The 22,859-nt window shown below is 47.4% G+C and overlaps 1 protein-coding gene across 1 annotated transcript in view; it reads left to right on the forward strand.

Annotated features, from left to right (window-relative positions):
- CSMD2 (CUB and Sushi multiple domains 2) overlaps nucleotides 1-22,859 on the forward strand; it is a 653,863-nt gene that overhangs the window by 604,804 nt on the left and 26,200 nt on the right. The window contains 5 exon segments of the mRNA XM_055082266.1: nucleotides 2,454-2,627; nucleotides 6,716-6,898; nucleotides 18,293-18,469; nucleotides 21,108-21,287; nucleotides 21,674-21,847. Coding sequence (XP_054938241.1) covers nucleotides 2,454-2,627; nucleotides 6,716-6,898; nucleotides 18,293-18,469; nucleotides 21,108-21,287; nucleotides 21,674-21,847 — 888 coding nt within the window.

Here is a 22,859-nt window from a genome sequence, read left to right on the forward strand (position 1 = left end):
CAACGGTATAAATTCCAGTCCAAGTCTGAGTCCAAAGGCAGGAGAATATTGATGTCCCAGCTTAAAGACAGGCAGAGAGAATTCTCTCTTACCCCACCTTTTTGTTCTATTCAGGCCTTCAAGAGATTGGATGAGGCCCACCCACACTGGGGATGGCAATCTGCTTTATTCAGTCTAGTCTACCAATTCGAATGTTAATCTCATTCAGAAACCCTCACAGATACACACAGAATAACGTTGGACCAAATATCTGGGCATCCTGTGGCCTAGTCAAGTTGATACATAAAATGAACCATCCCAGCAGGGCTGGCTCATCTGCACCCAAGGTGGTTAAGTTAGGACTGGAGGATCCAAAATGGATCCAAAATGACCCCACCTACATGTTTGAGGACTTGCAGCTGGCTGTTCTCCACGTGGCCACTCTCTCCAGCAGGATGACATGATCTTTACTTGGAGGCTGGGTTCCTAGAGAAAAAGAGGAAGTTAAAGGATCTCTTAAGCCAGAGCTCAGAATTCCTAAAACCCCATTCCACGACATTCTGTTGATCAAAGCAATTCCCAGGCCAACCCAGGTTCAAGGAGGGAGGAAATAAGAGACTATACATTTGGGAGTGGAAAGGGTGGTAGGCCTGTGCCGGGATGGGGAGAGCTGTGGTGGCCATCTTCTCAGACAGCCAGCCCTTTGGCCAACAGAGTACATATCCTTCCCAGTTCCACGCCAGACCCCAAGGTTTAGTCTGTCCAAATCACTATCATCTCTTCTTGAACTACTGCATCAGCCCCCTATTTTCTTGCCCCGCCCTAGAATGTTCTCCACACAGTAGCCAGAATGATCTTGTTAAAATGTAAATCAGATCATATCACTCCAGTGGGGTCCCATCATGCTTGTAATAAAGTCCAAATTCTATGCCATAATCTGGCTCCCAGTAACCTCTCCACCCATGTCTCCTTCAGTTCTTTCCTTGTTCGTTCTATTCCAGCAACCCTGGCTTTCTTGCTGTTTCGCGAACACCCCAGGCGCATTCCAGCCTCTGGGCTTTTCCACTAGATGTCCCTTCCCTCAGAATGCTCTTCCCCCAGATCTCACATGGCTGGCCTTTTCACATCACTCAGATCACTGCTCAAATGTTGCCTCAGAGAGCTCTTCCCTGACCGTCACCATCCTACTCAAAAACAGCTGCTCATCCTACCCTGAGCACCCTTTTCCTGATGCAGCTTTATTTTCCTTCATAGCCACCCCTAGAATTACCTGTTTTCTTATTCATGGTCTCTCATCCTCACTAGAACATAACCTCCACAAGAGCATGGACTTTGTTCTCCCAAACACATATAACAGTGCCTCACACTCAATACATGTGTGTTGAGTAGATGAAAGAGCCTGGGATCAACCGTGACAAGAACAACGGCAAGGCAAACCCAGCGACGTCGACAGCACTGTCCTGCCCTGGCCCGTACACATCAACTGTGCACTCTAACCCCATCACTGGTTTCCACAGTTACACTTTGGTGTCTCAGGAAAGGGAACTTGCAACAGAAGAGGACAAGTTGGAGACAACTGGTGTGGACAGCTGTGAGATGCCTTTGGAGAGGACTCTAACTGGCCCTCATACTGGATCCTGTGGCCAATGCTGACAGTCTCAGGATGACAGATCACCCATTTGTCCTTTCTTTAATTAATTTTTTATTGGAGTAGAGTTGATTTACGATGTTGCGTTAGTTTCAGGTGTACAGCAAAGTGAATCAGCCATACATATACATATATCCACTCTCTTCTAGACTCCATCCCACGTAGGTCATTACAGAGCACCGAATAGAGTTCCCTGTGCTATACAGTAGGTTCTTATTAGTTATCGATTTTATATAGAGTAGTGTGTATATATCAATCCCAGTCTCCCAGTTTATCCCCTCCTTTCCCCCTTGGTAACCGTAAGTTTGTTTTCTACATCTGTGACTCAGTTTCTGTTTTGTAAATAGGTTCATTTGTACCATTTTTTAAGATTCCACATATAAGCAGTATCATATGACATTTGTCTTTCTCTGTCTGACTTATATGTAGTTATATGTATACTGTATGTACCACCTTTCTGCCAGAGACCTCTTGGTATGTCCCACGGCAGTGAGGAAATAGGGAGAGGTGAGCACGAGAGGCAAGAAAGAGAAGAAATGGATATTACTGTGTCCCTACTATGTGCTGAGCAGTTTCACATGTATTATCTCATTCAGCTCTTAAAACAACAGATATCGCTCTGCAGTTCACAGATACGGAAACTGGACAGCGAGGTGGGTAGGCATTGTCTGCTGATGCTGAGTGGGTGTGTCAGCAGGAAGTTTGCTTCAGTAGATACCCCAGCTTCTCCTCTTCTCTGCCTGTCGCCATGAAAAGCCTAGCATGTGTCCTGTGATGATGATCCCTCCTGGTGCAGAGTTGCTGACATGTTTGCCTTTCCCCACAGTGGTGTCCTGTGGCCATCCGGGCTCCCCGCCCCATTCCCAGATGTCCGGGGACAACTATACCGCGGGGGCGGTCGTGCATTACAGCTGCACCAGCAAGCGGACTCTGGTGGGAAATGCCACCCGAATGTGTGGGCTGGACGGACACTGGACTGGCTCCCTCCCCCACTGCTCAGGTATGGGCTCTGGTGTGGGAGAAGGGGGCCCAAAGGAACACCTGGCTGGGAGGTGAGCGAGCTCCCGAGGGTGTGAGTGTGACAGATGGACGGGAGGGAAGCAGACCTTCTGAACCCTCATCGCATCCCGCCCAGGCAGAGAGCACGGCTATCAGAGGTCCCAACTGGACTTCAGCCCTTGGTGGTCTGAGCCCAGCTTCACGCCCTTAGTCAGCGCTGGCCAAGCCCGTACAGCCAAGAGATTGCAAAACTAGTGAAGACGCAGTTTGTGAGGTCACCCTATGGCCAGAGTCCTGTCCAGACACTTATTACCATGAGGTCCCAGGAATAGTCCAAGCCTTCCTGTTGTCCGGCCCGGGTCCAAACCCCCTCCTGTGTTCTCTTCTTCCCTGTTTGGGACTCCTGGGCCCCAGCCTGCTTCCCTTTCTGTATCACCGCCTCTCCCGTTTGTCCTGTGTCCTGACTGCCCAGTGAATACAGTTCTTCCCTTTAGCACTAACACACCAGCCCCCAGACATTTCCTGTGAATGAGTTTGTTTTCCTGTTAATCTCTAGGGGGACACGGAGAGATGTTATCAACACGGCAAACGTAGGGAACTGCCAAAGCTCCCGTGTCCATATTTCCAGATATTCATCTGTAATGTCGTAAAAGAACAAAATATTGGAAACTGAATTGTCCTACCAATGAAGAAACCACTAAGCAAAAAAGTTAGCACCCCACAGCTTTCTTTTCTTTGGGGTGAGCCTGCCTGGCCCCAAGAAGGGATGCCACATGGGATGTTGCCCACAAGAGGGCAGCTGTTCATGTAGCTTGCTGTTTCTCAGGGGACCTACCATGGCACTGAAATTAACCCCTATGCCTTCCCATGCCAGATGCCCTCTAGAGGTAAGGATCCTCACCTCCTCCTACTATAGAAGCCTTCTCCTCAAAGTGGGACTTCACCCACAAGATGTGCAGCTGCTCTTGCAGTTTGAAGTTCCCAGATGAGCCTGTCTTCCAAAATTTAGGGCACTGCCAGAATACCCACCAGATATTAGTGAGGGCTCCTAAGAAAGAAATTCCCGAAGCACTGGCCACTGTTTCAAAGGGTTGTGGGCTGCCCAGGACAATCCCAGACACATCACTCTGTTAACACCCAAGACTTTGGCCTCTCCCCCTTATTAATCTCATTAATCACCCAGTTCATGAACTGGCAGGACTATGTATGAGCCACTGGGACTCCTTCAGCCTGTTAGCTGGGCCCCAGACTCCTGTCTGTTTGGACTTGTATTGGAAGTGTCCTGGGGAGGCTGGCATGGGGGCGACAAGGATCGTGTATATTGAGGCCTCCAGAGTTGTCCACAGAGCAAGTTCCAGGAGGAAGAAGTATTCCACAGAAGAAAGGCATGCGTTTCGCATCCAAATGCCCATCCAAGCATGCATTTGCCCCCGTCTCTTTGGCGAACAGTCCCTTTTGCATAAAGTCCTCCCTCTAGACGTTTCTCTAGGACATGGGACTAATGGTGTTCTTAAGGTCTGTTTTATGTATTTGGGGATCTTTGTTCTCCATGGGAAAAGGAAGTACAAGGTAGGTGAGGAAGAAATCAGAAAGAAAGGCTTCAGCGTCTCCTACCCATTAGCATATGTAACCCAACCACACGGTGAGTCTCCTGGCCCAAAAGCACAGAATCCAAAGTCTTTTCTCCCAAACTGTAATCTTCCTTCTCTGAAGTTGTTTTTGCAAAGGCTGTGAAATGACATACTGGAAATATTACAGAAACAATTCTTATAGATAACGAAGCTAGAAAACCTCTAAAACCTTTTCAACCCTGAGATTTCATAATTTTGTGACTACCTAAGTCCTGGTTCTGCATGTGGAAGAAGGGACTCTTCCTTGGCCACATCAAAGGTCAAGGGGAGACTAGAAACAAGATGACACCTTGGGAACATGAAAAAGTAAGAAGCAGAAAAGAACCTTCAGAAGACATGGACCTCACTCATTAGGGGATATGTTGCGTTAAGCTGTTTGATCCCCAATTCTGAATATTCTGAAGAATAGTTTGCAATCTTACTTCTCCCGTGTCTCCCTCAAGGATGACAGACACTTAGGAGAACAGTATCATGGGCAGAGCTTTCCTGGAGACCTCTGAGGACAGGAGTAGAAGGGATTCCATAAATACTAAGGCTGAGGAATGAATGAATCTTAAATACCTTAGATAAGAAAGTGAAGGTGGAAAAAATAGGAAGTAACACTAGATCTGTACTAGTGAGTGGGATATAATTCCACCGGTGGTACAGATACCACCTTCTGCAACATCATCTCCTGTCAGTCTTAAAAGATACAGGAGTTCCAGGGTCAGATTTTCAAACCTCACTCTGTACAGTCGGTGCACCCAGATGGTGCATAACAGAAGTCATAAGTCCCTGGGCCATAAAGGACATGCAGAGATTTCTGGCTTTTGAGACACACTTCAGGAAGTTCATTGCCTACGTCTGCAGTGTCATCATCTTGCTGATGTACCTCTTCAGTAAAGAGTCAACAGTTGCCACCTGCCCCCATGGTACAGTATTCTGTCCCAGACTTCCTCATATCATTGAAACAGAGGCCAGACACTGCAGTGGGGACCGTTCTGTCCGATAATGCCCAGGACCCAGGAGTCCACCCTCAGGCCTGTTGTGTAATAGTGCTGGCTTCAGCTGAGGCCAGCTAGCCAGTGAGGGAGAGAGAGCGAGTCACCATCAGGGCTGCCTTCAAGGGGACCCTGTACTGCCTGTTGCATGAGCTACATCCTGGAAAACGTCAAAAGATAAGAAAACCTGGCCAAATGCGATAGGCTTTCTTTTTTCAAGTGTTTGAGTTGAAGGCTGAATGAATCCCCCTTCCATGGTAAGAAGCATAATGGGGAACATAGGGTTATATAGTATTCTCAGATTCTGAGACTAGACTGGAAAAGGAAATAATCCCAAAACTGAGAGGAAGATACATCAACAGTGGATGGTGAGCTACACACGGCTTAAGCCACTTGGGGTCAAGATGTTACTGTCGATGCCTACACACGAGGATTCACAAGGAGGTGCATTCCACATCGATGGGAAACTTTATCTTCTCGTGGAGTTGCCATTTATTCCTTCATTTTCTTCCTCCTTCCTCAAGCTTACCATGGCCTAGGCTGATCCAGTGGTGTCTCCCGTGCATCTCCGTATTCTGAGATGCGCTGGTTCCCACAGGCACTAGATCATGTAGCTTTGTCTCCTGTTCTCCACCTTCCTCCACCTCTTGGGTGCTTAAAACTCTCCTGGGTTGGGTTTGCACAATAAGCCAGATAAATGCAGAAATATGGCAGGAGGCGTGGGGCAAAGAAAGGATGAAATGAGGGATCCAAGATATCTAATCTAGAGCTCAACTGTATTGCACAATTTGTGAATAGGAAATCCTCAATTAAAGGCCCAGGATCAAGATTCAAGCTGGGCTGCTGAGCAGAAACTCTGCTAAAAAGTTGGAACTTTTTTCTCTCAGCAGTGGGAAGCCAGTGGAGATGATTCAGCAGGAAAGAACCAAAATCAGATGGCTGTGGTTGTTCATTGCTAAGATTTAAGGATAAAGTGAAGATAGACTAGAGGGAGAGTTTGAGAGGAAGGGACATTAGTTAGGAAGCTCCCGCAATGTAGTTCAGGAGAGAGACGTTGCGCGTCTGAGCTAAGACAGCGGAACTGGGAATGGAGAGGGTACCAGATCAACAGACGGTGGAGAAGAGGTGAAAGGGAGAAGGCCAGCTTGGACCACGGGCATCCCACGCTGGCACAAGCCAAAGAACAAAGGCATGACTTCCTCCACAAAGCTTTCCCTCTGCCGTCTTTCTTCCCTTGCCTCGTGGTCCCCGGGGACCCACACGTGACCTCAGACCCCTGTGTCCTTTGACCACTGAGCACTAAGGCAGGAGCCTGTCCTGGTGACTCAGGCTAGACACAAGGTCAGTTTCACCGCCCTTGTTCTTAGGGCCCCCACTGCCCTTCCTTAGCATCAGCCCAGCATCTTTCTCTCTCCAAGTCCTCCACTCCCTTTCCTGCCGTGCTAAAAACAACGGGGTTTTTTGGTTCTGGTCCATAGGAACCAGCGTGGGAATCTGTGGTGACCCTGGCATCCCAGCCCACGGCATCCGTTTGGGAGATAGCTTTGCCCCGGGCAGCCTGATGCGCTTCAGCTGTGAAGCTGGCCACGTGCTCCGGGGATCGTCAGAGCGAACTTGTCAAGCCAACGGCTCGTGGAGCGGCACGCAGCCTGAGTGTGGAGGTAATGTATGTGGCCATTCTGCTTCTCCCCTCTGCCGGCCCCAGGACCTTCTTCCCCCGTTTTCCTGCTCCCTAGCGCCTGCCCTCACACCCACAGATAAAATCCAGGGCCCCATTTGAACCCTTGGCGTGGCGAATAGTGGGTATCAACAGAGAGTTCATGTTCATCTCATTAGTAATCCAAAGGCAAACGTATTCCCCACTTACCTAAGCAGGGAAGACACCAGGATAAACTAAGTTAAGCACATTTGTGCATTTATTTGATAGATAATAAGGAATTGGCTCATATAGTTTTGGAGGCTGAAAAGTCCCCAGATCTGTAGTGCACAAGCTGGAGACCTAGGAGAGCAGATGGCATAGTTCCAGTCTGAGTCTGAAGTCCTGAAAACTAGGTAGAGCCAACGGTATAAATTCCAGTCCAAGTCTGAGTCCAAAGGCAGGAGAATATTGATGTCCCAGCTTAAAGACAGGCAGAGAGAATTCTCTCTTACCCCACCTTTTTGTTCTATTCAGGCCTTCAAGAGATTGGATGAGGCCCACCCACACTGGGGATGGCAATCTGCTTTATTCAGTCTAGTCTACCAATTCGAATGTTAATCTCATTCAGAAACCCTCACAGATACACACAGAATAACGTTGGACCAAATATCTGGGCATCCTGTGGCCTAGTCAAGTTGATACATAAAATGAACCATCCCAGCAGGGCTGGCTCATCTGCACCCAAGGTGGTTAAGTTAGGACTGGAGGATCCAAAATGGATCCAAAATGACCCCACCTACATGTTTGAGGACTTGCAGCTGGCTGTTCTCCACGTGGCCACTCTCTCCAGCAGGATGACATGATCTTTACTTGGAGGCTGGGTTCCTAGAGAAAAAGAGGAAGTTAAAGGATCTCTTAAGCCAGAGCTCAGAATTCCTAAAACCCCATTCCACGACATTCTGTTGATCAAAGCAATTCCCAGGCCAACCCAGGTTCAAGGAGGGAGGAAATAAGAGACTATACATTTGGGAGTGGAAAGGGTGGTAGGCCTGTGCCGGGATGGGGAGAGCTGTGGTGGCCATCTTCTCAGACAGCCAGCCCTTTGGCCAACAGAGTACATATCCTTCCCAGTTCCACGCCAGACCCCAAGGTTTAGTCTGTCCAAATCACTATCATCTCTTCTTGAACTACTGCATCAGCCCCCTATTTTCTTGCCCCGCCCTAGAATGTTCTCCACACAGTAGCCAGAATGATCTTGTTAAAATGTAAATCAGATCATATCACTCCAGTGGGGTCCCATCATGCTTGTAATAAAGTCCAAATTCTATGCCATAATCTGGCTCCCAGTAACCTCTCCACCCATGTCTCCTTCAGTTCTTTCCTTGTTCGTTCTATTCCAGCAACCCTGGCTTTCTTGCTGTTTCGCGAACACCCCAGGCGCATTCCAGCCTCTGGGCTTTTCCACTAGATGTCCCTTCCCTCAGAATGCTCTTCCCCCAGATCTCACATGGCTGGCCTTTTCACATCACTCAGATCACTGCTCAAATGTTGCCTCAGAGAGCTCTTCCCTGACCGTCACCATCCTACTCAAAAACAGCTGCTCATCCTACCCTGAGCACCCTTTTCCTGATGCAGCTTTATTTTCCTTCATAGCCACCCCTAGAATTACCTGTTTTCTTATTCATGGTCTCTCATCCTCACTAGAACATAACCTCCACAAGAGCATGGACTTTGTTCTCCCAAACACATATAACAGTGCCTCACACTCAATACATGTGTGTTGAGTAGATGAAAGAGCCTGGGATCAACCGTGACAAGAACAACGGCAAGGCAAACCCAGCGACGTCGACAGCACTGTCCTGCCCTGGCCCGTACACATCAACTGTGCACTCTAACCCCATCACTGGTTTCCACAGTTACACTTTGGTGTCTCAGGAAAGGGAACTTGCAACAGAAGAGGACAAGTTGGAGACAACTGGTGTGGACAGCTGTGAGATGCCTTTGGAGAGGACTCTAACTGGCCCTCATACTGGATCCTGTGGCCAATGCTGACAGTCTCAGGATGACAGATCACCCATTTGTCCTTTCTTTAATTAATTTTTTATTGGAGTAGAGTTGATTTACGATGTTGCGTTAGTTTCAGGTGTACAGCAAAGTGAATCAGCCATACATATACATATATCCACTCTCTTCTAGACTCCATCCCACGTAGGTCATTACAGAGCACCGAATAGAGTTCCCTGTGCTATACAGTAGGTTCTTATTAGTTATCGATTTTATATAGAGTAGTGTGTATATATCAATCCCAGTCTCCCAGTTTATCCCCTCCTTTCCCCCTTGGTAACCGTAAGTTTGTTTTCTACATCTGTGACTCAGTTTCTGTTTTGTAAATAGGTTCATTTGTACCATTTTTTAAGATTCCACATATAAGCAGTATCATATGACATTTGTCTTTCTCTGTCTGACTTATATGTAGTTATATGTATACTGTATGTACCACCTTTCTGCCAGAGACCTCTTGGTATGTCCTACGGCAGTGAGGAAATAGGGAGAGGTGAGCACGAGAGGCAAGAAAGAGAAGAAATGGATATTACTGTGTCCCTACTATGTGCTGAGCAGTTTCACATGTATTATCTCATTCAGCTCTTAAAACAACAGATATCGCTCTGCAGTTCACAGATACGGAAACTGGACAGCGAGGTGGGTAGGCATTGTCTGCTGATGCTGAGTGGGTGTGTCAGCAGGAAGTTTGCTTCAGTAGATACCCCAGCTTCTCCTCTTCTCTGCCTGTCGCCATGAAAAGCCTAGCATGTGTCCTGTGATGATGATCCCTCCTGGTGCAGAGTTGCTGACATGTTTGCCTTTCCCCACAGTGGTGTCCTGTGGCCATCCGGGCTCCCCGCCCCATTCCCAGATGTCCGGGGACAACTATACCGCGGGGGCGGTCGTGCATTACAGCTGCACCAGCAAGCGGACTCTGGTGGGAAATGCCACCCGAATGTGTGGGCTGGACGGACACTGGACTGGCTCCCTCCCCCACTGCTCAGGTATGGGCTCTGGTGTGGGAGAAGGGGGCCCAAAGGAACACCTGGCTGGGAGGTGAGCGAGCTCCCGAGGGTGTGAGTGTGACAGATGGACGGGAGGGAAGCAGACCTTCTGAACCCTCATCGCATCCCGCCCAGGCAGAGAGCACGGCTATCAGAGGTCCCAACTGGACTTCAGCCCTTGGTGGTCTGAGCCCAGCTTCACGCCCTTAGTCAGCGCTGGCCAAGCCCGTACAGCCAAGAGATTGCAAAACTAGTGAAGACGCAGTTTGTGAGGTCACCCTATGGCCAGAGTCCTGTCCAGACACTTATTACCATGAGGTCCCAGGAATAGTCCAAGCCTTCCTGTTGTCCGGCCCGGGTCCAAACCCCCTCCTGTGTTCTCTTCTTCCCTGTTTGGGACTCCTGGGCCCCAGCCTGCTTCCCTTTCTGTATCACCGCCTCTCCCGTTTGTCCTGTGTCCTGACTGCCCAGTGAATACAGTTCTTCCCTTTAGCACTAACACACCAGCCCCCAGACATTTCCTGTGAATGAGTTTGTTTTCCTGTTAATCTCTAGGGGGACACGGAGAGATGTTATCAACACGGCAAACGTAGGGAACTGCCAAAGCTCCCGTGTCCATATTTCCAGATATTCATCTGTAATGTCGTAAAAGAACAAAATATTGGAAACTGAATTGTCCTACCAATGAAGAAACCACTAAGCAAAAAAGTCAGCACCCCACAGCTTTCTTTTCTTTGGGGTGAGCCTGCCTGGCCCCAAGAAGGGATGCCACATGGGATGTTGCCCACAAGAGGGCAGCTGTTCATGTAGCTTGCTGTTTCTCAGGGGACCTACCATGGCACTGAAATTAACCCCTATGCCTTCCCATGCCAGATGCCCTCTAGAGGTAAGGATCCTCACCTCCTCCTACTATAGAAGCCTTCTCCTCAAAGTGGGACTTCACCCACAAGATGTGCAGCTGCTCTTGCAGTTTGAAGTTCCCAGATGAGCCTGTCTTCCAAAATTTAGGGCACTGCCAGAATACCCACCAGATATTAGTGAGGGCTCCTAAGAAAGAAATTCCCGAAGCACTGGCCACTGTTTCAAAGGGTTGTGGGCTGCCCAGGACAATCCCAGACACATCACTCTGTTAACACCCAAGACTTTGGCCTCTCCCCCTTATTAATCTCATTAATCACCCAGTTCATGAACTGGCAGGACTATGTATGAGCCACTGGGACTCCTTCAGCCTGTTAGCTGGGCCCCAGACTCCTGTCTGTTTGGACTTGTATTGGAAGTGTCCTGGGGAGGCTGGCATGGGGGCGACAAGGATCGTGTATATTGAGGCCTCCAGAGTTGTCCACAGAGCAAGTTCCAGGAGGAAGAAGTATTCCACAGAAGAAAGGCATGCGTTTCGCATCCAAATGCCCATCCAAGCATGCATTTGCCCCCGTCTCTTTGGCGAACAGTCCCTTTTGCATAAAGTCCTCCCTCTAGACGTTTCTCTAGGACATGGGACTAATGGTGTTCTTAAGGTCTGTTTTATGTATTTGGGGATCTTTGTTCTCCATGGGAAAAGGAAGTACAAGGTAGGTGAGGAAGAAATCAGAAAGAAAGGCTTCAGCGTCTCCTACCCATTAGCATATGTAACCCAACCACACGGTGAGTCTCCTGGCCCAAAAGCACAGAATCCAAAGTCTTTTCTCCCAAACTGTAATCTTCCTTCTCTGAAGTTGTTTTTGCAAAGGCTGTGAAATGACATACTGGAAATATTACAGAAACAATTCTTATAGATAACGAAGCTAGAAAACCTCTAAAACCTTTTCAACCCTGAGATTTCATAATTTTGTGACTACCTAAGTCCTGGTTCTGCATGTGGAAGAAGGGACTCTTCCTTGGCCACATCAAAGGTCAAGGGGAGACTAGAAACAAGATGACACCTTGGGAACATGAAAAAGTAAGAAGCAGAAAAGAACCTTCAGAAGACATGGACCTCACTCATTAGGGGATATGTTGCGTTAAGCTGTTTGATCCCCAATTCTGAATATTCTGAAGAATAGTTTGCAATCTTACTTCTCCCGTGTCTCCCTCAAGGATGACAGACACTTAGGAGAACAGTATCATGGGCAGAGCTTTCCTGGAGACCTCTGAGGACAGGAGTAGAAGGGATTCCATAAATACTAAGGCTGAGGAATGAATGAATCTTAAATACCTTAGATAAGAAAGTGAAGGTGGAAAAAATAGGAAGTAACACTAGATCTGTACTAGTGAGTGGGATATAATTCCACCGGTGGTACAGATACCACCTTCTGCAACATCATCTCCTGTCAGTCTTAAAAGATACAGGAGTTCCAGGGTCAGATTTTCAAACCTCACTCTGTACAGTCGGTGCACCCAGATGGTGCATAACAGAAGTCATAAGTCCCTGGGCCATAAAGGACATGCAGAGATTTCTGGCTTTTGAGACACACTTCAGGAAGTTCATTGCCTACGTCTGCAGTGTCATCATCTTGCTGATGTACCTCTTCAGTAAAGAGTCAACAGTTGCCACCTGCCCCCATGGTACAGTATTCTGTCCCAGACTTCCTCATATCATTGAAACAGAGGCCAAACACTGCAGTGGGGACCGTTCTGTCCGATAATGCCCAGGACCCAGGAGTCCACCCTCAGGCCTGTTGTGTAATAGTGCTGGCTTCAGCTGAGGCCAGCTAGCCAGTGAGGGAGAGAGAGCGAGTCACCATCAGGGCTGCCTTCAAGGGGACCCTGTACTGCCTGTTGCATGAGCTACATCCTGGAAAACGTCAAAAGATAAGAAAACCTGGCCAAATGCGATAGGCTTTCTTTTTTCAAGTGTTTGAGTTGAAGGCTGAATGAATCCCCCTTCCATGGTAAGAAGCATAATGGGGAACATGGGGTTATATAGTATTCTCAGATTCTGAGACTAGACTGGAAAAGGAAATAATCCCAAAACTGAGAGGAAGATACATCAACAGTGGATGGTGGGCTACACACGGCTTAAGCCACTTGGGGTCAAGATGTTACTGTCGATGCCTACACACGAGGATTCACAAGGAGGTGCATTCCACATCGATGGGAAACTTTATCTTCTCGTGGAGTTGCCATTTATTCCTTCATTTTCTTCCTCCTTCCTCAAGCTTACCATGGCCTAGGCTGATCCAGTGGTGTCTCCCGTGCATCTCCGTATTCTGAGATGCGCTGGTTCCCACAGGCACTAGATCATGTAGCGTTGTCTCCTGTTCTCCACCTTCCTCCACCTCTTGGGTGCTTAAAACTCTCCTGGGTTGGGTTTGCACAATAAGCCAGATAAATGCAGAAATATGGCAGGAGGCGTGGGGCAAAGAAAGGATGAAATGAGGGATCCAAGATATCTAATCTAGAGCTCAACTGTATTGCACAATTTGTGAATAGGAAATCCTCAATTAAAGGCCCAGGATCAAGATTCAAGCTGGGCTGCTGAGCAGAAACTCTGCTAAAAAGTTGGAACTTTTTTCTCTCAGCAGTGGGAAGCCAGTGGAGATGATTCAGCAGGAAAGAACCAAAATCAGATGGCTGTGGTTGTTCATTGCTAAGATTTAAGGATAAAGTGAAGATAGACTAGAGGGAGAGTTTGAGGGGAAGGGACATTAGTTAGGATGCTCCCGCAATGTAGTTCAGGAGAGAGACGTTGCGCGTCTGAGCTAAGACAGCGGAACTGGGAATGGAGAGGGTACCAGATCAACAGACGGTGGAGAAGAGGTGAAAGGGAGAAGGCCAGCTTGGACCACGGGCATCCCACGCTGGCACAAGCCAAAGAACAAAGGCATGACTTCCTCCACAAAGCTTTCCCTCTGCCGTCTTTCTTCCCTTGCCTCGTGGTCCCCGGGGACCCACACGTGACCTCAGACCCCTGTGTCCTTTGACCACTGAGCACTAAGGCAGGAGCCTGTCCTGGTGACTCAGGCTAGACACAAGGTCAGTTTCACCGCCCTCGTTCTTAGGGCCCCCACTGCCCTTCCTTAGCATCAGCCCAGCATCTTTCTCTCTCCAAGTCCTCCACTCCCTTTCCTGCCGTGCTAAAAACAACGGGGTTTTTTGGTTCTGGTCCATAGGAACCAGCGTGGGAATCTGTGGTGACCCTGGCATCCCAGCCCACGGCATCCGTTTGGGAGATAGCTTTGCCCCGGGCAGCCTGATGCGCTTCAGCTGTGAAGCTGGCCACGTGCTCCGGGGATCGTCAGAGCGAACTTGTCAAGCCAACGGCTCGTGGAGCGGCACGCAGCCTGAGTGTGGAGGTAATGTATGTGGCCATTCTGCTTCTCCCCTCTGCCGGCCCCAGGACCTTCTTCCCCCGTTTTCCTGCTCCCTAGCGCCTGCCCTCACACCCACAGATAAAATCCAGGGCCCCATTTGAACCCTTGGCGTGGCGAATAGTGGGTATCAACAGAGAGTTCATGTTCATCTCATTAGTAATCCAAAGGCAAACGTATTCCCCACTTACCTAAGCAGGGAAGACACCAGGATAAACTAAGTTAAGCACATTTGTGCATTTATTTCCATACAGTTTCATTCAACAACTGTGTGCCAAAGACTGTAGTATATGCTAGAGACACAATGGTGATGGAGACAGACCCACCATGCCCTCTTGGAGCTTACAGTTTAAGGGAAAACACTGTGTTCAAATAGCATCCAAAGTGCCCAAAGAAATACAGATCCAGCTTTTAAAAATCCTTTAAAAGAAATATAAGCTCTTAGTAATGGTTCCTGAGGTAGGCCCAGTAGGGAAAATTATATTTCTCCACGCACTCCTAAATTTCTGGAAAAAACAAAACAAAACAAAACTCTTTTTTAAAACCTCTCTCCCTAAAGTCCAACTTTTTGTACCTGCTCCCCAAATTTCTCCCTCCCTCTCTCTCTCTCTCTCTCTCTGTCTTTCCCTCTCTCTCTCTCTGTCTCTCCCTCTCTCTCCCCCACTCTCTAAAATACAACCTGCATAGCACTCTCCTAGTTAGGAAGCAGTTTAACAGTAAGAGTAAGATTGACTGAGGTGTTGGAAGAGGAAGGATGCAATATGAAATCATCATCTAGCAAGGGAGGAGTGGGAATAGAATAGGGACATGTATAATTGCCAGGCAGCACGAGGGCTCGTTAAGGTAAGAGCCATTAACATAAAGGGACAGCAGTCAGCATTGGTCGAGGTTTTTGTTCAAACACATTTAGCTACATAGTTTCAGGCACAGGGTAGGTGAAGCGTTAGGTGTAGGGTTGGGGTTTTATTAGGCAACTAAGACATTGAAAGAAAGTGGCAAGGAAGATGAGGGTATACACAAAGCAGTGATTATGATGAATCTTAGCATCTAAGCTGGGTAAGGAGGGGACGGGTTTATGAGTGGAGTAAGAGGCTGTGAAAAGGTGGTAGGATCAGTGGATTATAAGTCCCAATCACCAGAGAAGGGATTCCAGAGGGAGCGAGCTAAAGAAATAAAAGGCAGTGGTTAGAGAATGGGCTGCATGAAGTTGAGATTGTGGCATAGTCCTGAAGAGCAAGGGGAGATGCTCTGGCCCGTGATCAGGGGACACCAATGATAGAAATGGAGTCAATGCCTTCGCCCACTTGTCTGTCCAAAGTCCTGCCTTTCTGGGGGTGCAAAGTTAGTTTTTATAGGATTTCCTAGGCATAGTAAGAGAGCTTTGTGGTACTGAGAGAGTGTTTTGGCAGGGGGAGAATTTAGTATATTCTCAAATATCCACTGTGACCCAGGTTCCCTTTCTTGCCACTCAGGTCCCAGGATGGAGTCAGCCATCAATGTCAGGAGTGTTCAGGGAACAGAAAGTGGGCAGCTGAGAGTTTGGACCTGGAAGCAAATATTTGTTGAGTGAGTGTATGTGTAACATGTACACAGCTCTTTGTGACTTCCCTTGACAAGCTCCCACTTATCTTTCAAGGCTCTACTCAAATTGTTATCTCCAGCCCCAATAAACTGCTTTCTTTTTAGTGCTTTTTTTCCTTCAAGTGTAGCACTTATTACACCATATTTTAATTCATCTGTTTATAGGTAGGTTTTTAAGATAGACTGGGCTCCTCAAGGGCAGGGGACATGGCTTGGTCACCACTGCATATCCAGCACCTAGGCAGCACAAATACTTGTTGAGTGGATGGATGTTAGGGCCTATCTGTTGTGCTAATTACATAGGAATCATTTTGTAGATCTGACTCTGGGACTATGTAAATGTTGTACGTACTTACAAAATAAAATTAAATGAAAGATTAGAAACAAGTACTCTCCGAATATCAAATCAAAATGGAAACAAATGAACTTAACTATGTATCAAGTTGGTGATTTAATAACCCAGAGAATTATTTCAATTGACTTGAAAAAATGAAACTGCTTTCTTTTTAGTGCTTTTTTTCCTTCCAAGTGTAGCGCTTATTACACCATATTTTAATTCATCTGTTTATAGGTAGGTTCTTAAGATAGACTGGGCTCCTCAAGGGCAGGGGACATGGCTTGGTCACCACGGCATATCCAACACCTAGGCAGCACAAATACTTGTTGAGTGGATGGATGTTAGGGCCTATCTGTTGTGCTAATTACATAGGAATCATTTTGTAGATCTGACTCTGGGACTATGTAAATGTTGTACGTACTTACAAAATAAAATTAAATGAAAGATTAGAAACAAGTACTCTCCGAATATCAAATCAAAATGGAAACAAATGAACTTAACTATGTATCAAGTTGGTGATTTAATAACCCAGAGAATTATTTCAATTGACTTGAAAAAATGAAATCTGACTATAGTACATATATCCTAAGGACAAAGAACTACAATGAAATCTTAAACTGTTTTTTTTGCAATCATATTGCTAGTAATAAAACTGGTATTACTATTCTGAAACTATTATGTATATAATGCCATAATATATATGGATAAAACAAGTTAAAATTATTTATTGTCATTAAGAACCAAGATTTTCAACATAAAAGGGATATCATATAAAAATAAAAAATTTAAGGAAAAACTCAATTCTAAACTTGGCTTGGTAATATCAGCATAAAGTCATAATGTATTTTCAATTTGAAAAGTTATTTTCCCAGTCTAAAAGTCTAGAATCAGTGACCAGCTCCATAGCAATGTGTACCCTTAATGCCCAGATTGCAGTTTTTAAATCCATTGCCCATTCAAAGGAACCAGAGCCCTTTAGAGAAATGGCTGATTCCAGGACTGGGGCAGGATATATGCAAGATGAACATGAAAAATCTTGTCATTACAACAAGGAATCTACCAAATACAAGTGGGTCATGTCAAAGGAACTCAGGAGCCAACTTGAAGGGGCTCCCACTAGTCAAAGATGGGATCATTTGAGCGTCAATAAGAATAAAAGTGGCAACAGATGGAAACATAGCAAATAAATTCAAATCTGTGAATTCAAATATTGTCCTTTGGAGCTTGCTAGGGAACCAGCTCATTGTTCTCACATCTGATTTTACAAAAAAGAAATCAAGCATTAATCCAGCCGTCCTATATGAACTCTATTTCTGAGTAAGCAAATATTTGATGATGGACAAGTTCTTAAACACTAGCTAAAGCAGAAAGAATTATAGAATTAGAATGTCACCATTTCTATCCCCTAATGAAATAACGAATGTGGTCAACAATATTTAATTTCTGGTAAAACCATTAAGTGACAACTAATAGGAACTCTATAATGCCAGATGAGGCAGGCAGACCCGACCCACTGGTCAGCCTCAACATCACTAACAAGGAAACAACCAGACATTCTGTGCCTCCTGCTGTGATGTGATAAGAAAAACACAAAACCTTTGAAGAGTACTTTTGCCAAAAAGTAGAACTTGACTACAGTAACTACAGGGGACAGAGGAATATGCTGAGCAATGCCTCACTGGTGCAGTTAGTAAAATCCAGAAAGTGGGAGATTCTACCGGATAAATGCCCTGATTTGTGTAACAGATAAATTGTAGGAGAGGGTAATCCAGTAATCTCTGGATTCAGCGTCTTAGGGACATGCCAACCAAATGTCATGTGTGGACTTTATTTGGATCGTGATTCAAACAAATCAACTGTAAAAAAAGAGATAGACAGAAACACTAAGCACTGATTGGCTATTTGGTGATATTAAGGAATTGTTTAAAATTTTAGGTGTGATAATAAAACAGATATAGTCTTTAATTTTTAGAAATCATAAAAAATCCCTACAGGTCTCTCCTCCCCTTCTAAGGGGGAGATGATCTGACATGAAAGCATCCCAAGAGGCATTTCAATCCACAGGGTCCTTACATAGCACGAGGTCTCCACTCTGGGCAGGGCCCAGCCCCCCAGGGGATGCCTGCTCTTGTTCTGATGAATAATGTGTCCTTTCGGCTTCCTAGTGATCTCCTGTGGGAACCCCGGGACTCCAAGCAATGCCCGAGTCATGTTCAGCGATGGCCTGGTTTTCTCCAGCTCCATCGTCTATGAGTGTCGGGAAGGCTACTACGCCACAGGCCTGCTCAGCCGGCACTGCTCGGTCAATGGCACCTGGACAGGCAGCGACCCGGAGTGCATAGGTGAGAACCTCTGGGCTCCATGGCAAATGGTGGCCAAGGCAATCGGGCTCCGAGGAACCAGAGCCCTTTAGAGAAATGGCTGATTCCAGGACTGGGGCAGGATATATGCAAGATGAACATGAAAAATCTTGTCGTTACAACAAGGAATCTACCAAATACAAGTGGGTCATGTCAAAGGAACTCAGGAGCCAACTTGAAGGGGCTCCCACTAGTCAAAGATGGGATCATTTGAGCGTCAATAAGAATAAAAGTGGCAACAGATGGAAACATAGCAAATAAATTCAAATCTGTGAATTCAAATATTGTCCTTTGGAGCTTGCTAGGGAACCAGCTCATTGTTCTCACATCTGATTTTACAAAAAAGAAATCAAGCATTAATCCAGCCGTCCTATATGAACTCTATTTCTGAGTAAGCAAATATTTGATGATGGACAAGTTCTTAAACACTAGCTAAAGCAGAAAGAATTATAGAATTAGAATGTCACCATTTCTATCCCCTAATGAAATAACGAATGTGGTCAACAATATTTAATTTCTGGTAAAACCATTAAGTGACAACTAATAGGAACTCTATAATGCCAGATGAGGCAGGCAGACCCGACCCACTGGTCAGCCTCAACATCACTAACAAGGAAACAACCAGACATTCTGTGCCTCCTGCTGTGATGTGATAAGAAAAACACAAAACCTTTGAAGAGTACTTTTGCCAAAAAGTAGAACTTGACTACAGTAACTACAGGGGACAGAGGAATATGCTGAACAATGCCTCACTGGTGCAGTTAGTAAAATCCAGAAAGTGGGAGATTCTACCGGATAAATGCCCTGATTTGTGTAACAGATAAATTGTAGGAGAGGGTAATCCAGTAATCTCTGGATTCAGCGTCTTAGGGACATGCCAACCAAATGTCATGTGTGGACTTTATTTGGATCGTGATTCAAACAAATCAACTGTAAAAAATGAGATAGACAGAAACACTAAGCACTGATTGGCTATTTGGTGATATTAAGGAATTGTTTAAAATTTTAGGTGTGATAATAAAACAGATATAGTCTTTAATTTTTAGAAATCATAAAAAATCCCTACAGGTCTCTCCTCCCCTTCTAAGGGGGAGATGATCTGACATGAAAGCATCCCAAGAGGCATTTCAATCCACAGGGTCCTTACATAGCACGAGGTCTCCACTCTGGGCAGGGCCCAGCCCCCCAGGGGATGCCTGCTCTTGTTCTGATGAATAATGTGTCCTTTTGGCTTCCTAGTGATCTCCTGTGGGAACCCCGGGACTCCAAGCAATGCCCGAGTCATGTTCAGCGATGGCCTGGTTTTCTCCAGCTCCATCGTCTATGAGTGTCGGGAAGGCTACTATGCCACAGGCCTGCTCAGCCGGCACTGCTCGGTCAATGGCACCTGGACAGGCAGCGACCCGGAGTGCATAGGTGAGAACCTCTGGGCTCCATGGCAAATGGTGGCCAAGGCAATCGGGCTCCTCCATGCCAAAGAAGAAGGCTGTCTGGAGGAGACTGGGAAGGCTGGCTGACATGGTGGGACTTGACCCTGAATGAGAATCGTACAAATAGCCTCCACTTACTGGGCACATAGTATGTGACAGCCACTGAGCTAAGTGCTTTGTTTCACATGCATCACATCTTTTGATTCTCACCACAACCCCATGAAGTAGATACTATTAGCTCTACTTTATGTATGAGACAACTGAAGCTCAGAGAGGTTGAGAATATATAATTATTTGCTATCTCTCAGACTCTAGCCAGTTCCCTGGGCTTTCTTTTTCTCTTTTAGGGCAAACCCCCAGTGCTCAGCCTGATTCTCTTTCCACCTTAAAGCTGCTGCCATCTACCATCTTTGTTAGTTCCTTCTCTCCCTTGGACCCATCCCCACCCCAGCCTGCCTCCCCTTTCTTGCTTCTCTTAAGGGCAGCTCCAGACCCTTTTCCTTGAAAAGCAAATCACTGTGGGGCCCAGATGGAAGGAAGTGATAAGATAAGGGAATCTGACAACATTCTCCCTTTCAAAATCCTAGCTGTGATTTCAGGCTCCATTTGAAATCCCCTGTCAAGTTCACTTTTGTTCTGAGGCCAGTGCTCACCAAACCCCACCCTCACTTGATACCGTAACATCGGCGTGACCACTGCATCGGTCACAAGACCCTGCTCCTAGGCCACTGGACCCACAGAGGTCTCCTGGGCAGACGAGCAGGCAGTAAGATGCCCTTTCCGGCGACAAATTGTCTTATGTGGTCCGTCAACACATCTTAAGCTATTCAACCTGGAAACGTCCCTCTCCTTGGACCCCAGCCTCATTTATGAAGCGAGCCCTCTGGATACTTCCTCTTAGAGGTGTGGGCTTTAAATGAAAAAGATGGGTTTCCCAGCCCAAGGTGCTGGGGTGGGTAAGGACGGTGCGGGCAAGGATGGGGGATGTAGGACAGCCTTTGCAAGCAGACTTGGCTGCGGGGACTTAGAATGGATGGTGCCCAACTAGGAACCGGGGAGGGGACAGGACATCCCTACCCTGACAGCTTTCCTTCCCAGACACGTGCAGGGAGTGATAGGGATGGGGTTGGGGTGCTGGGGAGAGGGGGGTCTGTGGTCAGAGTGAACAATGCTCTATCTCCTCATCCTAGTCATAAACTGTGGCGACCCTGGGATTCCAGCCAATGGCCTCCGGCTGGGCAGTGACTTCAGGTACAACAAAACTGTGACCTACCAGTGCATCCCTGGCTACATGATGGAGTCCCATAGGGTGTCCGTGCTGAGCTGCACAAAGGACCGGACGTGGAACGGCACCAAGCCGGTCTGCAAAGGTGCGTCTGGGGGCTTCAGATGTGGACACAGGGACAACGAAGGTACAAAAGTTTTGAACATCTAGAAGGGAGGGTGTGATGAGGCAGAGCCCTAACGTCTTATCGGGGGGTGTACAAGGTGAGGAGTGGTCCCTGAACATCTGCAGGGAGGGAGCGGGAAGGTCCTGGGCCTTGAACATTGAGGACAGGGCCGTGCAGAGAGGAGTGGGTTGTCATAAGGTGCAAAAAGAACAAGCTCCCACAGGAAGAGGGGGCGTTCCTGCTTCCTGCCGCTTAGCCCAGACTCCCGGCAGGCACAGGAGCCAGTGACATCAGTGCCGGCGGCCACCAGGGCCTGGTTTCCCCCGGGGCAGCCCCAGCACTCAGTCTGCTTTGGTCTCCCCCAGCTGTCATGTGCAAACCGCCTCAGCTCATCCCCAACGGGAAGGTGGTGGGGTCCGACTTCATGTGGGGCTCAAGCGTGACGTATGCCTGCCTGGAGGGGTACCAGCTCTCCCTGCCTGCGGTGCTCACCTGCGAGGGAAACGGGTCCTGGACTGGAGAGCTGCCTCAGTGTTTCCGTAAGTCACTCACGGGGGCCTCCGTGGCGTCCCATCTGCTGGCTGCATCCTCTTCCCTCCTCTGCAGCTCTGCTTCCAGAGCTCTGCTGCTAGGAGGCCTAGAATGCGGGTCCCCGGCCCCAAATTAGGGAGGAGCTTTCTCAAAGACACTATTAAAGAAGGAAGGGATTTTAAAGGAAGAATATGAGACTGTCTTAATTGAGCCCTGGCTCCTCTCACCGTGTGGAGTCACAGTGGAAGGAAATTAAGCCAGAGATAAGGGAGGTGTTTCTTAACCTGAAAGGTTGTTAACTGGATGCGCTAGAGCCCAAAGCTGGGGTGATAGACGGGCAAGTGGGGCAGTGCTAGAAACATGCCTGTCTTCAAGGAAAATACCCTGCACAGAAGAGATGCTGGGGCCCTTGTGATTTTCTGGTGAGAGAGTTATTTCTGATCTACCTGGCCCGATTGTGTCTCAGAGAGCCTCAAGTCCATGCCAGGGCTCATTTCTTACCGAATCCCCCAGAGAAGCAGGTTTCAGGTCACTTATTCTTGCCTTACCCCATAATCTGGCTCTGAAACTTGGACAAACAGTAGGACCTATTTTTTCTTTCTACTTGGCATTTATCTAATGCTGCAGAAAACTATCAACGACCCATGACACTGTTTGGGGACCTCTGAAATTTTACTTCAGTTTGGGAAATTTCAGCAGAGACAAGAGCCAGTAAAAGTGGACACAGGAAAGGCAGCATGTGGTGTGTGGTGAACCCCTTAGACCTTCGTATTCCTCCAGGGAAACATTAGGAAGGGAGCAAGACTCCAGGTTGAGTCTGGACTCAGAAACCTTGCTTTTTGTCTTGAGAAATAGCTGAATTGCTTTTTTTTTTTTTTTTGTGGTATGCGGGCCTCCCTCCGCTGCGGCCTCTCCCGTTGCGGAGCACAGGTCCCGGACACGCAGGCTCAGCGGCCATGGCTCACGGGTCCAGCCGCTCCGCGGCATGTGGGATCCTCCCAGACCGGGGCGCGAACCCGG

The sequence above is a fragment of the Physeter macrocephalus genome, chromosome 3 (assembly GCF_002837175.3).
Source record: "Physeter macrocephalus isolate SW-GA chromosome 3, ASM283717v5, whole genome shotgun sequence".
Lineage (NCBI taxonomy): Eukaryota > Metazoa > Chordata > Mammalia > Artiodactyla > Physeteridae > Physeter > Physeter macrocephalus.